The sequence below is a fragment of the Phalacrocorax aristotelis genome, chromosome 9 (assembly GCF_949628215.1).
Source record: "Phalacrocorax aristotelis chromosome 9, bGulAri2.1, whole genome shotgun sequence".
NCBI lineage: Eukaryota > Metazoa > Chordata > Aves > Suliformes > Phalacrocoracidae > Phalacrocorax > Phalacrocorax aristotelis.
The window spans coordinates 23,969,424-23,984,772 of record NC_134284.1 but is presented as its reverse complement, the minus strand read 5'-3'; the positions used below and the strand labels follow the sequence as shown (position 1 = coordinate 23,984,772).

Here is a 15,349-nt window from a genome sequence, read left to right as displayed (position 1 = left end):
TGATGAATGAAGGGTCCTTCACAAAATTACTCTGAAGGGAAAGCTTGGATGCTGAAGAGGTGCTCCAAGGACTGTTCCTGCTTTCACTGTCAAGAGGCTACATGGCTTGAAAAACAGCTTCACAGCAAAGTTTTTTTTCCGTCATTCCTTTCAATGTAAATCCAGTTTTGAATCATTTTACCTTCAAGTCCATAGGTTCAAATTCTGTGGTCGCCAGAGACGAGAAATCACGGTAGATTTGCAGATAATTTGGATAGCGGCCCATGCTGAAGGTGTGTGGCTTTTAAACCTAATTAGAGGTGTGGTTTGTTGCAGGCAAAAATTATTGATACACAAGGAAGGTTTTATTCGGAGACATCTGTAGGTTGGCAGCTGTGCCAGCCATGTCTGTTCTTCTAAGTAACGGAAGCCATGCAGCCGGGAGTAGCAGTGTTTTGATGACAAGTGTTGAGAATATTGGTTGAATTGCACTATGAAAATATTTTCGTTATTTTCATTATTACTGTTCTGCAAGCAGATTTGAGATATGTGCCTGCCTATGTCTGTGTGCACGAGTGGATGAGGTAGAGATGGAGGGCTGTTATTTTTATTTTTTTTTCAGTCGCACCTCCTTAGCATTTTGTACATATCAGCATTCTAGCCGAGCGATTTGCTAATTGCACTGGAAGACCCACTTTAAATTCAGGAATACTGAAACTTTGAAACTGTAACATTTTGACTGGCGAGAATGACCAGTCTTCTTTTCTCTTTCGCAGTGAGCTAGTTGAAGGAAGCTGGCATTGTCGCAGAGTGAAAGCTCTGCAGAAGTGCCGCAGGTTTTTCATATGGAAATGTGAAATAATGGGGTGATTAAATAGAGCTGTATATTAAAGTACATCTGACATTAGAATTAGCATAATGTGCTCTAGCCCTAGGCTGAGTACTTTATTTGCCATCTGCGTCGGACCAAAATCCCCTGGGGAAGCGCTAAAATATTCTGAATAAACTCAGCCCGAGTTCTTATTGAGAGTAAAATACCATTTGTGGCACGTCGTATTGATTCGTCTTAATTGCGGTGCAGAAAAGAACATTCAGTTGCTGATGACTTTTGTACTCTGTGACAAGTCGGCTGGAGTTATTCTAACACTGCAGTTGGTTAACCTGAACAGACTGTCGTGTTCAGAGAAGGAGAAAAACCTTATCTTCAGTAGCATAAAGTACAGTATCATCTCCCAGCTTTACTCCTTTCTATCTCGACGCAGAGTCCTTCTTTTTTTTTTTTTTAATATTATTCCCTGAAAACAGCAGCCAATGAACTGATGGGGAAATGGGGCTTCATTGAATCAGTCCAAGAAAATTCACATTCTTACCTAGTTATTCTCCCCAGTCTCCCTCCCCCCACTTACACCCCCACATCTTCTTAAAAAAAAATCCAGAAACATCTGACCAGCTTTCATCTAAGGGAGTGAAAATCAGTGGAACTTGTCCTTGAGGATCCACCTCCGGAACCATTAGTTCAAGAGATTTATTATGTATATTCTGTAAAAAGCTGTGGCTTCTCCTGTGCATAAACCCACAGTCTTAGTTGGTTGTAATGGTTTGATTTTTGTCAACTCTCCACTCAAATAGGTTGCTGAATACCTTTGAAAAAGTGCTTATAACATGCATAAAAGATAAATATTTCATCTGAAGGAAAATACTTTGATGCTCCATGCAATTCTGTAACATTCATAAGGTCCAGTTTTTACCCTATAATTGCCTATCATTATACACAATTTACATATTCAAACATTCTCTACAAACCTTAGTCTAGCATGTTTTTATTACAAATTCAGATCAAGGGAATAACCTTTAACTTCAGAGACAAATGAGACAAATTTACAAGTGCATGTCTGCTGTTTTCTTGTGTTTTATAAATCCCTGCAGACCCGAACACTTTTGCTATAACGCCACTCAGAACAATATACATATATTACTACTTGTTTGTAGTGCTTCGGTAATGAGTCCCCTTTGTATTAGATAACCTATATAATTCAGCATCTAGGCCCTCCATAACGTCAATTATCTCCTCATAGCTAAATGTACATTCCATTAAAACAAGATTTACAGCCTTTATAATACTTCTTAGGATTGAACGTGGAGATTTTGTGGATTTAAAGAAGCAGAGATGGGAGTTAGCATTTGTTAAAGAAGCAATGAATTAAAACAAAAATGCTATTTCATTTACTAACTATGAATAGGCACCTAATACCCTTAAGAAATAGCTGTCGTAAAACAGACTGAAGTGTCCTGGGGAAAAAAACAGGAAAATTTGTTTTCACCCTTTGGCTTTTTTTATTGTTTCCTAATTTACTCTTTATATTTCCATTATATGACATGGACAATTTCCTTTATGTATCTTCCTTTAAGTTCCTATTCAGATTACTGAGAATTCTTGCTTGTAAGATGAGAAAATGGCACCTCAGAAAAGTCTGTGGGAAAAAAAAATCCCAGCACTTGCCAGTTTTCAAACAAAACTACTTACAGGAAACCAATTTAAAGGGAAGCTGCTGGCATATTTCATATGTTGTAGAAAAGACTGACATTATTTCAAATGCATTTGAATACCGTATGCAAAGAAAAGGCCTAAAAGTGTCCTTGAGCAGTACAAGGGTTTTCCATGAATGCTGTAAATGGGATCCTATATATTAAACCACCAGCCATGGGTAGTCCTATGGTCTTTTAATCTCACGAGTGGGTACATTTCTCTCTGTATTACATTCCCCATTTTCACTGATAGTTTTCAGTATTTTATACAGCAGGTTTGTAAAACATCCTTTCAGCCTGCTGGCTGATGTCTTAGGTTCAGAGAAACTAACTAAAAGACACAAATCTGTTTAGATGCTAAAGGTGGAGTCAATTGAAACTGTTGTATCACAAAGGGCTAATTTAAAGTTAACTCATTCACTATTGATCTTTTAGTATTGATTTTCCTGTTTGCTCCTTACTTTTCACACTTCTCCCTTTCTCTGCTTTATAAATTGCCTTTGTATTTTCGAATTTAACACCAATTAGAAGAAGGTGTTCAGAGATGACAAACATGGTTTTTATCTCCCATTTTAATAGTGCTTATGGGTCAAAATCCCTGTGTCGTGAGTTCTAATTTTTGCTATGCATTTTTCTTTCTTTTTCTGCACTAAGTAAAAGCACTTCTTATACTTCTGTAGGCTGAACATTAACTTCCAGTAAGCCACAAGCTCTTTTAAGGAATGAGAAATTGGACATCCAGAAGGAAGTTGCCCAAAATGACTATTGACATTTTATACCTAAAAATATAATATTGCCATTTTGTAATGTACTAGAAATTAAACTGAGTTGTGTATTTGGCTTGTTTATGTGAATCTGGCAGTACAGCTCTGAGGTATGATTAAGTCTTACAGAAAATGAGGCTATTGAACACAAGCTGCATCTTCAGCCAAAGGTCGCCTGTGTCCATTAAGAAGCAGGAAGCATCTGTTTGTGTTATGTATGGCTGTAGTCTGCCTGAAGTCTCCTTTTTTGTAAGTATAAATGCCAGAGCGGACATATAAAATACTTCTGAGGAAAGTTTAATAGAAAAAAAATCATGACTTGGTATATTCATATAAGCCTAGTTAAGATCCTTGTTTGTGATAGCTTGGTATAGTTTATCTGGAAAAATTCGAAATCTGCAATGGTGGTCATCGGAGCTAGTTTGAATTCATAGCAGGGTAATTCAAATCAGAGTTTGGCTAAGAGTATGATTTTTAAGGTATCAGGTTGAGATCTCTTAAGTCTTTCAAGGATTCATGCTCTTTGTTCTTGGAATTGTGAAAGGATTGGCTGTGGACAGCACGACAGCTGACTTCTCAGCGATGTGATTGGTAGTTAATCTGTTTGGTTTTCCACTCATATAATAAAATAGTTCATTTGACAGAAAAGGTATTTATTGCCCCAAGAATAAGAAACAGACAATTTTCAGTCCTGCCCAATAGAAAAGGAACACTGCTGAAAAGCACAAATGGCTTCAGAAAATAAAATAAGCTCCCAAATGTCGGGCAGTATTTAATCCACCAAAGACAGAGTTTGGTGGTTGGCTTTAGCATGGAAAGAATTAATAATACATTACTAATAGTAGTGTAATATTAATATATTTCAATATTGGTGTCAACCAGTGTTATTGTAGATCTTTTTCAACAGGTAGAAAACGCTCTCAAGAATATTTGCATCGGTAATTAAAATCAGTGCTGGGAACGTGCGGGTCTTGTGGGGTTTATAGGTTCTCTTGGCATAAAGCTTCTGCATAATCTCCATAGAGGACTTGCAGTCTCAATAGTCGAGGTGGAAACAGGATGGGGAAAGCTGTAAAACACACAGGCAGTGTGTGGAAGAAGAATATTGCATGAAATCATGATTTTTCTTCTGTTTGAAGATTGCACTGGAGGAGATAGGTTATTTGAGAGGCAAGGTAGAAAAAGAACACAGGACCTAGTATGGGAGGAAACAGGATTCTGCTACTGAGAAGTTACACTTCTTGGTTACTTCTCCTCCTTTCTTTAGACACCCTTATTTTTCCATCCACCTATTAAAAAAATTTCATTTTTGCTTCCCTGTCACATTCTTTCCTTTCACTAATCTCATCCTGAGATTCCCTATCTCCAGATGATGACAGTCTCTGTGGCCCCTCATGCTTGGGTTCGTGCACCTAAACCTTCATCTCCTCTTCTTGACTGGGATGCACTTCAGGTCGGCTGAGCTTTACGAGAGAGTGACTGTTCATCTGAGTGGAGAATTGGAGGTGCTTAGGTTGTGAGACTGCAGGCGTCTTGCTAAGTCATAAAACACCAACTTCAGTTGCCAGCTGATGCTTACTTTATGAATTGTTGGTGATAGTCCCCATCACCCTCAGCAGGACGTGCTGCAAGACTCTCTCGAGCCCTTTGTTTAGACAAGGCAATATAGGGATGGATGCACTGTGTTAGCTCTGGGGATGGATAGAGGAGTTGTGCTATTTTACATCTTCAGCTTGTGTTGCCACCAAGACAAAATTACAATGAAGAGAGGTATAAAGAGAAATGGTTCCTTTGCGTTTGGTGTTTAAAACTAGTGAATGGCATTGGACTGGCAGTGGTGATCCTCAACCAGGCTTGGGCCCTACTTGACACTTCTTTTTTCACGGAGACTGTCAGTCCCTCTGAAATGGAGGTGGCAGCACTTCCAAACACCCTGGGGAGTGCAGGGAGGGTAAAACTCTCGATATTGGGTGTGCTTACCATGTGTTTATTCAATCATAAACACATGTAAGTAAATGTTCTTGCTAACTCGGATAATTTAGAGTTGTAATAAAACATCTTCAGCAGAAAAACCTACATTAGAGATATTTTTGCATACCCAGTCGAGATTCAGGTATGAACCAATGTAGTTCACACTACAGACACCTGGAAAGTATTTGGTCTTTGTCTAGGTGACCTGTCAAACCATGTATAACCATATATTTTCTTCACTATGAAACACTAAATCTTTCCAGTATTTAATGCCCTTCTCTTTAATGTCAGCTGGTCTTATAAGGAGACTTGTTAAACTAGTGTTCTCAATTATGGCATTTTAATTTAATAATAATTCAATTAAAGGTGTGTTTTTTATGGAGCATCCATGCTACCTTTATTGGTATTATTAGAGTAACCGTCATAATAACAAGGAGTAATTATTTAAATGCTCATTAAAAATCGAGTGGTGGAGAAGAGGGTAGCATTGGTAGAAAGAGTGTAGGAACCTGATACATGCCTGTTCCTGAGTGCTACAATAAAAGGTGTCCTTTATTTGAAGCTTGCAAGTTTCTACTTTTCCTGAACTTCTAAAGGTGCAGTAAAGCATCATTAAAATTCCTTAACATTTTTATTGCTTCTGTTGTAACTTTGTAAAGGGAACCAGAAACGTTATCTGGAAAGTATTGCTAGAGGTGAAGAATGGCAGTGGTTATGTGGACCTGCTGCAGGTCCTCACTGCAGTCCTGGCAGGGGTTATGGGTAGGTGATTAAAAAGGGGGGGAAGTTTGTTTTTTGCTACAGCTAATGGAATTACCCAGGCATGCTGAGGGGAGGATTCATAAGGCACTGGATGTCACTGTAGCCCAGCAGAAAATAACGAATTCTCAACAGTTCTTATCTCACACTGATTATTGTTTGATAGTATCCAGAATAACTGAGGATATTTTGAGGGAAATTTATCTCCAGGACAAAGGTGCTCAGCATTCAGGGTATATAGAAAGTCATGTACCAACTGGGCAAGGAAGATCTGTGTATCACTAAACGATACAAGTCAGACTGCAGAGGACAGATATGTCAGGGGATTCAGGCTGGGCAAACCAACCTGTCTTTTCTCACTCTCCCCTGTAAGGTCAGAATTTGGGAGGCAGGATCTGAATTTAGCTTTGTTTTGTGCTGTTCATAAAAGAGAAAAAAGCTCATTATTGCTTTGACATTTTGAACGGAACATAGTCTGTCATGCAGTAATGGAGGGAACACATTTTAATATTTCTGGAAAATACCATCTTTTGTCATAATACACAGAAAAGGCAAGTGTTCAATAAGTTCATAGTTTGTAATTACCTGCTTAGGGAGAAGATAGTAGAGAGATTTTTAATCTACCATATACAAGCATAACAAGATCTAATGGTTGGCAGTTGAACTCAGCAATTTGAATTGGAAAAAAGACAGGGTTTTTTAATACAGAAGGTAGTCAACCATTGCCACAGACTTCTCCAATACATAACAAATTCTCTGTTGCTTGGCATTTCCAAATCATGTTTGGAGAAGGGTGCTAAAAGTCATGAAGTGGTTCAACTGCAAATCACTGGGCTGGATGATATCTGTATGCATGGTGCAGACTAGATTTTTTCATGTTTTTCATGTACATGTAGGTAGGACAAAATATTATGGTCTTAAATTACAGGAAGAAAGATCTAGATGAGGCAATTGGGGAACTTCATGATGACAAAGGAGAGAAGCAATGAGGTAGACTTTGGGAAGGCTCTCTTTGAGTAGACTCTCCATCCAGGTGGCCTTTGAAGAGGGTTAATGGAGCATCTGCCATAGATATGAATAGATGCATAGATATGGGCATCGCTTGGGTCAGGAATTGGACAAAGGCAACCCTTAAGGTTTATCTCAGTCCCCTCTGACTTTAATTTCATGGTCCTTCCTAGCCTTTCTGAATCTATGCACCTGTGTCTCAGTAGGATCCAGCCATACAAACCTGTCTCATGTCTGAACTCCAGTGGCAGTATTTGTTTGGCTTTAGTGCAACCTTGAACCTATTACTGACTGCTCAGGGCCTGGATGTCTCATCTCAGTATGTATCCCGTATCTACCACCTAAAGTAAAGCTAATAAATTATACTTGAGCCATCAGCCCCCCAAATCATGCCTAGTTACAGACTATAGAGTTGAATCCATGTGCAATTCATTGAACAGTATTAATGAAGTCTTGGCTTGTGCTTAACTCTAAGCACATAAATAATTTCATCACTATCCAACAGAGCACTTCAGCCTATGCTTAAGTTTTGCTGATATTGATTACTCACATGCTCAAAGTCAAGCACATGTTAAAGTGATAAAGACTGCATATGGCAAAGCCTATATAGCTAGTTGTCATAAAGTGGGTATTTAGGCAGACTTTAGTGCAGGTGGCAAGGGATTAAGATAGCCATATATCAAAAGTAGCCTTATAACAAAGAGTTTTATAGTGTAGGTGCACTGCATTATTAAATATAAGGATCATTCTTGAGCAATACGTGGTTGTTTCTGGGCATGTTTAAAATATTTAGCAAGTTTTTGAATATAAAAATGTTCGGAGTGGATCTTCAAAGACTTTTTGACATTGTTCTGTTCTCAAAAGTGAGCATCTACACTGCTTAGGGCAACTTCTAGGCAAGATAACCATGAAGTGATAATATGGAAATGAACATTTTTTTTTTCAAAATTTTTTTTTAAACAGGGAGTCTGGGGACAGTCTTTGAGGGCTGTGAAAGTTAAAATATATATATACACAGGCATGCACACACAAACACTCATGAAGCAGCCAGAGATTGGTAGCCAGGTAGCTTGCAGTCAATTTTGCTGTCGTGTCGGGGTCTCCTGAAGAGGAGTGTTAAGGAGCATAAAAGCTAAACTAAACAAAACAAAACAAAAAGGAAGAGAAGACTGTTTTATGACTGCTAGCTTGTAAATCTTAGATCACTAATAGCACTAATTTGCTCTGTTTGAAAGAAAACTAAAAAGCAGGGGGATTTACTTTCCTCACTTGAATTTCAGAGAGGTGAAGTTTTGGAGAACAAAACAAAACAAAACATCTCAGTTCCATGTAACATGTAGTAGCAAGCACCCAGCCAGCTGCCATTTTGAGGGTAATTTTTTTAATCAGCCATTTCAGTTTTAGATTGGCCTTGATCCTCAGCCTGCTCAGGAATTTTTCTCCTTACATATGTGCCTTTGCTGAAGTAAACGTGTTGCTATTGTCGTCGTTGTTGTTGTCTTCTAATATACAGCTGCCTTCTTCCTCTCTCAGCTCTTGAGCTAAGCAAGGAGAATGCTCACACACACACACACACACAAACACACACACTTTATTTTTTTTTTAAAGGAAAAAAACCCACAACAAAAAAGCATGCATGCTGTGACTTTAAAAATGAAAGAATTGAACAGCTGTGGGTAATAAATCGATTAATTAGAGTGGATAAAATGAAGGTGAAGGGTGCAGAGCACTCTTTAATTTGAAGATATATGACCTTGTAAGATGCTGCACTTCATTTGCTATTAGATCACACTTCAGAAGGGGCTTTATTAAAATCTATTCTAGGGTGAGCTGAGGTAAAACATATTGTTAAAAAAAGCTTTTGACAGAGTATGTTATATACTTTAGTCTGCTTCAGTGATTTCTGTCACTTTTTATACTACACATGTTGCAGTGCAAGGAAAGTTAAAGGTCTAGACATTTTCATCATATTTCTGTAAGAAACAGAAATTTAAATATTTGAAGTAATAATGGGAGCATTTACTGTTGCTTTGGCTGCAGAGCTGACATAAAACTCCCTAACTGCCTCAGTGCTGAGTAGATTTTTAAGGGATAATGTATCAGTTCCTTTCCGTGTTTGTATGTGGCTTTCATTAATGTCAATAGCAGTTACAGGCACTTTTTCCAAGCCAAGTACAGTTCTCAAACTTGTGTGTTTCCAACAGCAGTTGTTAGAGATTAATCAAAGCAACTGGGTCTGTCCCGTACAACGGAGCGTGCAGGGCCAGGGCACAAGGGCCGTGTCAGCCAGGCAGAAACACCCACTGTGCTGTGTACATTTTTATTTGGCTGTGGAGAGCTGGCTTCTCCGAAATCAGGGTCTGAAGCTGCTATACACAGCAATAGCCCTACTAAATCAATAGAAGCATGCCGAGCTGCACCACATTTATCACCTACTTTTGTAAATAAGTCCCAATCTGATAGATGCTTTTTCCTTTACGCTTTTATGGATGTTCATTGGGTGATAAGATTAGATAGATTGACAGGCTGATAGGTAGGCAGATAATCTTCTAGCCTCCTTGTCTAAGGTTTTGTGGATTTTGTTAGTAGCAGCCATTCCTGCAACAGCCAGAAGAGGGGAATTCAGTCAGCAGCAATCCTGCTTCGCCTGGTGTGCCCGAGTTTAATTTTTTTCTTTTTTTTTTTTTTTTAACTGCTGTGAGTCATTCCTCTCTACAAGGGTAGTTTCGATAATACAGTTCTGTTCACCTTATAAAATCTTTCATTCGCAAGCACAAGCAACAGGCTTTTGTGAATAGCAGTTCTCCCCAGTCTAGAAGGGGGTTGTGTAGTTCAGCTTCAGATCTGAGCTGCTGCGGAGGGGCTGGGATCGGGATCGGGCTTCATTCGGGCCATTATGCAGACACAGGCCATGCGGGAAGCTTGGTTCAGGCTTTCAACTTTCAAGAAATTTAGTGCCTTTAGGTGCAGCAGAGCCATCACTAGCCAAAATATGCGCTTTCATAAACAAACAAACTATCAAGAAATTAATGTTAGATTTTCCAAAACGGGTAGTTGTTTTTTCACGAAACCTCCCCCTCATTTAAAAAAAAAAAAAAACAACAAAACAAAATCCTGGATCATGATTTTCAAGTTGACACATATTTATGAATTTATCAGAGTCTTGCAGAGGCATTGATAAAAGGTGGGGGGTGTGGGGGGGAAGTGCTTTTTGAAGATAGCACATAGTTAATATTGTGCCCAGGACTGGAATTTTCTAGCTAGCAAAATTATGACTGTAGTGCAGACTTGTCCACACCTGTCCTTTATGTAAAGCTGAATCAAGGTTAAAGGAATGCTTTCCACCTTTATGCAGTCGTTCAAAGAGGCTAGAAAGGCAAACAGAAGAATGTTTTTGGCTCCAGTGAGCGTTTCTGCATTGGAGGGCAGGCTCAGGCTCAGAAATTCTTGGGACCTAGTTCAAGCACGGCCCGACATTTGTTACTGTTAATTGCAACTGTGCTGTCGGCTTTGATTACCGGATGTTTCATTTGAGTGGCTTCTTGGTGTTTTGGCAAAAAGAATGTCAAAGCGGTTTATGCAAGGGTACGTTTTCCAAGCTCCTGTTGACTTGAATAGGACTTGTGCAGCTAAATACCTACATACTATTTTAAAAATGGAAGTGCTGGTATGACTGAAACATGTATAAATTAAATTCAGCAACATCTCAGGGGACTGCTGCATGAAGCATATAAAAATATAAAATGAAAGAGTGAAAATGACACTGAAGCTCCTTGCAGGTGCCTTGTAAAACCTACCACACTGCATTTTCTTTGGTTTTCGGCTGTAGTCATAAATCCCTTGAAACAGATTCCTTTTTGTGGAATAAACACGTGAAAAGATTTGGATCCTTATGTGTCATAAAGGAAGGTTTTATTTGCAAGTTAGAGGATATAAACGTATATAGCACCAATGCGTATGTGTGATATTTGTCATACATGTTAAGTGAATAAGTGTGGTGAGTAAATGTGCTGTTGAACAATTTATATCAGTCAATACATTGCAATTAAGTCCTTCTTTCAGAAATGCCAAGGAGGAAATGTGTTAGAAAAATAAAGTGCATGCCAACTGTATTTAAATGTTCTCCGCTGTATTATTTTTTGAGTGTTCTTTCTGTTTTTCTTTTATAGGTAAAGATGAGCCTTCAAGCTATATTTGCACAACATGCAAGCAGCCTTTTAATAGCGCTTGGTTCTTGCTTCAGCATGCCCAGAACACACATGGATTCCGCATCTACCTGGAAACAAGCCCCTCAAACAGTTCCCTCACTCCACGCATCACCATCCCTCCTCCTCTGGGACCGGAGACTGTTGCACAGTCCCCGCTGATGAATTTCCTTGGAGACAACAACCCTTTCAATCTTTTGCGGATGACAGGACCCATCTTGCGTGAACACCCTGGCTTTGGTGAGGGTCGGCTCCCAAACACGCCTCCGCTGTTCAGCCCACCGCCTCGTCATCATCTGGATCCACATCGCCTTAGTGCCGAAGAAATGGGGTTAGTTGCCCAGCATCCCAGTGCCTTTGACAGAGTTATGCGTTTAAACCCCATGGCAATTGAGTCCCCAGCGATGGATTTCTCCAGGAGGCTTCGAGAGCTGGCAGGAAACAGTTCCACCCCTCCGCCAGTCTCACCCAGTCGCACCAACCCTATGCATCGCCTGTTGAATCCTTTCCAGCCGAGTCCTAAATCACCTTTTTTGAGCACCCCACCACTGCCCCCCATGCCCCCCAGCAGCACTACGCCTCCCCAGCCTCAGGCCAAGAGCAAGTCCTGTGAATTTTGTGGGAAAACATTCAAGTTCCAGAGCAACCTTATCGTGCACCGGCGCAGTCACACAGGAGAAAAGCCCTACAAGTGTCAGCTCTGTGACCACGCTTGCTCCCAGGCCAGCAAGCTAAAACGCCACATGAAAACGCATATGCATAAAGCTGGCTCCATGACGGGCAGGTCAGACGATGGACTGTCCACCACTAGTTCCCCTGAGCCAGGCACAAGTGAGCTCACTGGAGAGGGACTGAAATCCAGTGAGGCAGATTTCAGGAATGAGAGCGATCCTTCCCTGGGCCATGACAATGAAGAAGAGGAAGAGGAGGAGGAGGAGGAAGAGGAGCTTGAAAATGAGAGTCGGCCAGAGTCGAGCTTCAGTATGGACTCAGAGCTCAGTCGTAACCGAGAAAACGGCTCCAAGTCGCTGCCGGATGAGAAATCCCTTGTCCTGGGAAAAGTCATCGAGAACGTAAGTCTAGGTGCCATCCAGCAATATAATGACATGCTAGCTGAAAAACAGAAGAGGAGTAGCTTCATGAAAAGGTCTTCTGACCAGCGAGACTTGTGTCCTCGAGACCTCTGTCAGAGAGGTCCAGGTGATGAAGACTCAGTGGTAGGAGAGCTGGACCGCACTGAGGAAGGGACGGTCAACGGAAGAAACTTTGGCCCGGGTGAACCCTTCCCAAACTTGTTCCCCCGCAAGCCGACACCTATCACGAGCCCCAGTTTAAACAATTCCTCTAAAAGAATAAAGGTAGAGAAAGATTTGGACTTGCCACCAGCAACGATAATACCTTCCGAAAATGTTTACTCCCAGTGGCTGGTAGGGTACGCAGCATCGCGGCACTTCATGAAGGATCCGTTCCTCGGATTCACAGACTCCCGACAATCCCCCTTCGCGACCTCTTCTGAGCACTCGTCGGAGAACGGGAGCCTGCGTTTCTCCACCCCGCCGGGGGACATGCTGGACGGGGGGCTCTCAGGGCGCAGCGGCACAGCGAGCGGAGGCAGCACCCCCCACATCAGTGGTCCCGGCCCCGGGCGACCCAGTTCGAAGGAAGGGCGCAGGAGTGATACATGTGAGTACTGTGGCAAGGTCTTTAAGAACTGCAGCAATTTGACGGTGCACCGTCGGAGCCACACTGGAGAGCGGCCTTACAAATGCGAGCTCTGCAACTATGCATGTGCCCAGAGCAGTAAGCTGACGCGCCATATGAAAACACATGGCCAGATAGGGAAGGAGGTCTACCGCTGCGACATTTGCCAGATGCCCTTCAGTGTTTACAGCACCCTGGAGAAACACATGAAAAAGTGGCATGGAGAACATTTGCTGACAAATGACGTCAAAATTGAGCAGGCAGAAAGAAGCTAAGGCCCCCTCCCCACCCCCGCTAGGTTAAATTTCAGGGGTCTAGGTAACATTTTATTTGTACAGTTTAACTATTGCCAACTGAGAAAAGATGACCTAACTTGCCTCCGTAAACATAACTTAGCATAACTATGGTAGGTGCCAGACTTTGGCACTTAAAATATAACCTGTGTCTACAAAGTTCTATTAAACCCGAGGGTTGATTAAGGCAGTAAAAATTGTGGAGCCTTTTAACTGTGCAATAATTTCTGTATTTATTGGGTTTTTGTAATTTTTTGGCATGTGCAGGTACTTTTTTTTAGTCTTTCTGTTTAAATTTCTTTTAAAATTTTGTTGGGTATCCCTTTTTAATTTTACCCAGTCGTAGCCTGAGATTACTTGCATTGTAGGGGAGAAACATATCTTTTTAAATTATAAGTTTTGGGCCGCTGCTTTGTTGAAATTTAAGCTAAGCATGTGTAATTTCTTGTGAAGAAGCCAGCATTTGAACAGAAATCTTTCATTTCCTTTTTATTTCTTTTTATTTAGTTTTTTTCCTTTCCTCTTCTTAAATGATCTTGAAGATTAGGGAAAACAAAATTGTACAGCGGATAACAATCTTTAAAATTAGCACTTTGTTTTGAAATTGGATTGAATATGTAGCACTGACAATGTCGCTGACGATAGAGGCCTTTTCTAGATGGATTTAATCACTAAAGTTATGGCAACACAAAAAACCATAGGTGCAGAGACAGCTACATTAAAAAAAACCAGAAACATTCTTAATTGTGCATTATTATCAGATAGTTTCTTCTTGTTGTTAAAAGCTATAGCAACATAATGGTGCCATTTTGTCACTTTTTGGGGTGTCTTTCCTTCCCTTTTCCCCTCCTGCCACTCTTCCCAGAGACAGTAAAAGTACATCTCCAGTACTGTAATATTCTTTTCAAACCTTGGAGGAGCCAAATGCCATCTTTTTTCTTTTAAAACTGCAAAATCATAAATTTGAGTTGAGGACATCTGCTTTAGTCCAAATTTGCTGTAGTTAAAATAATTACTTAGAGGATGGGAAAGTGTTAATTTCTCAATGAAAAGCCTCAACTCAATAGACATTTTGTTTATAAATAGAAATATTAGAACTATCTTATAAGATGTACAATGATGTTACCATAAGGAAGGGAAAATCAAATTCTAGTTTATTTACCTGTCTTGGCAAGATTCTGATCCTACTGAAGTTGGTAAGAGTTCGCTCCTTGAGTTAATTGAGACCAGAATGGAATTGTATTCAGATAAAAGCATTACAAAAGAAAAAAGTAAAGAAAAGAAAAACGCACCTGCTCTACTTTCAAATTCCAGGATTTTTAAAAGCCTTTTACAACTAATATTAGCAAACAGTGGACAGTTATGGTTAGAGATTTTAATTATGTTGACCCGCACTTTAAAGCTTTTGTTTGTGGTTAAGAGAAAAATGGCTTCTCAACAAGAAATTACATCATATTCTTCTACTTGGCCCAAAGGTGGGTTAAACTGTAAGGGAACAGCTGAGATTAAGTGTCAGTGTTGCTAAGCATGGCATTCACAATACTGGCACTATAAAGAAAAATAAATAAAAATAATTTATTGGACAGTTTTTCTACTGCCATTCAATTTGACGTGAGTGCCTTGAAAACTGATCTTCCTATTTGAGTCTCTTGAGACAAATGCAAAATGTTTTTGTGAAATGAAAAGACTTTTAAAAAAAAAAAAGTAAAACAAGGAAAGTACATTCTTTAGAAAAAAAGAGCCACATTTACTTAAAAAAAAATTACTGGTTGAAGATAGTGGACATGAAAATGCCATAAGACCCAATCAAATGAAGATGTATACCCAGCACAACTTCGGACATCCATTAGCTGAATTATTCTCAGCCTTTTTTTTTTTTTCAGGACAACGCTGCTTAGGAAATGGAATGGAAATGATTTACTGCTGAATTAAAACTCAAATGACACAAATTACAAGTTGTTATCATTGAATGAGAAAAAACAATTCAGGAACAACGGCTAATTTTTTTTAAAAGTTAAATTTAGTGCACTCTGTCTTAAAATACGTTTACAGTATTGAATACATACAAGGGTAAAAAAGAAATTGTGTGTATGTGTGTTTGAGCAATCTTTTTTTTTTCAAAGTTTGCTTAATAGGTTATTAA

General features: G+C 39.8%; 1 protein-coding gene across 4 annotated transcripts in view; it reads left to right on the top strand.

Moving 5' to 3' along the window:
• Positions 1-14,953, top strand: part of BCL11B (BCL11 transcription factor B) — a 92,390-nt gene extending 77,437 nt beyond the window's left edge. For all 4 annotated transcript variants that reach the window (XM_075103876.1, XM_075103873.1, XM_075103875.1 and 1 more), the window contains one exon: positions 11,177-14,953. In XM_075103876.1, coding sequence (XP_074959977.1) covers positions 11,177-13,188 — 2,012 coding nt within the window. In that variant the 3' untranslated portion in view covers positions 13,189-14,953. The remainder of the gene's footprint in view (positions 1-11,176) is intronic.
• Positions 14,954-15,349: the final 396 nt, after the last annotated feature.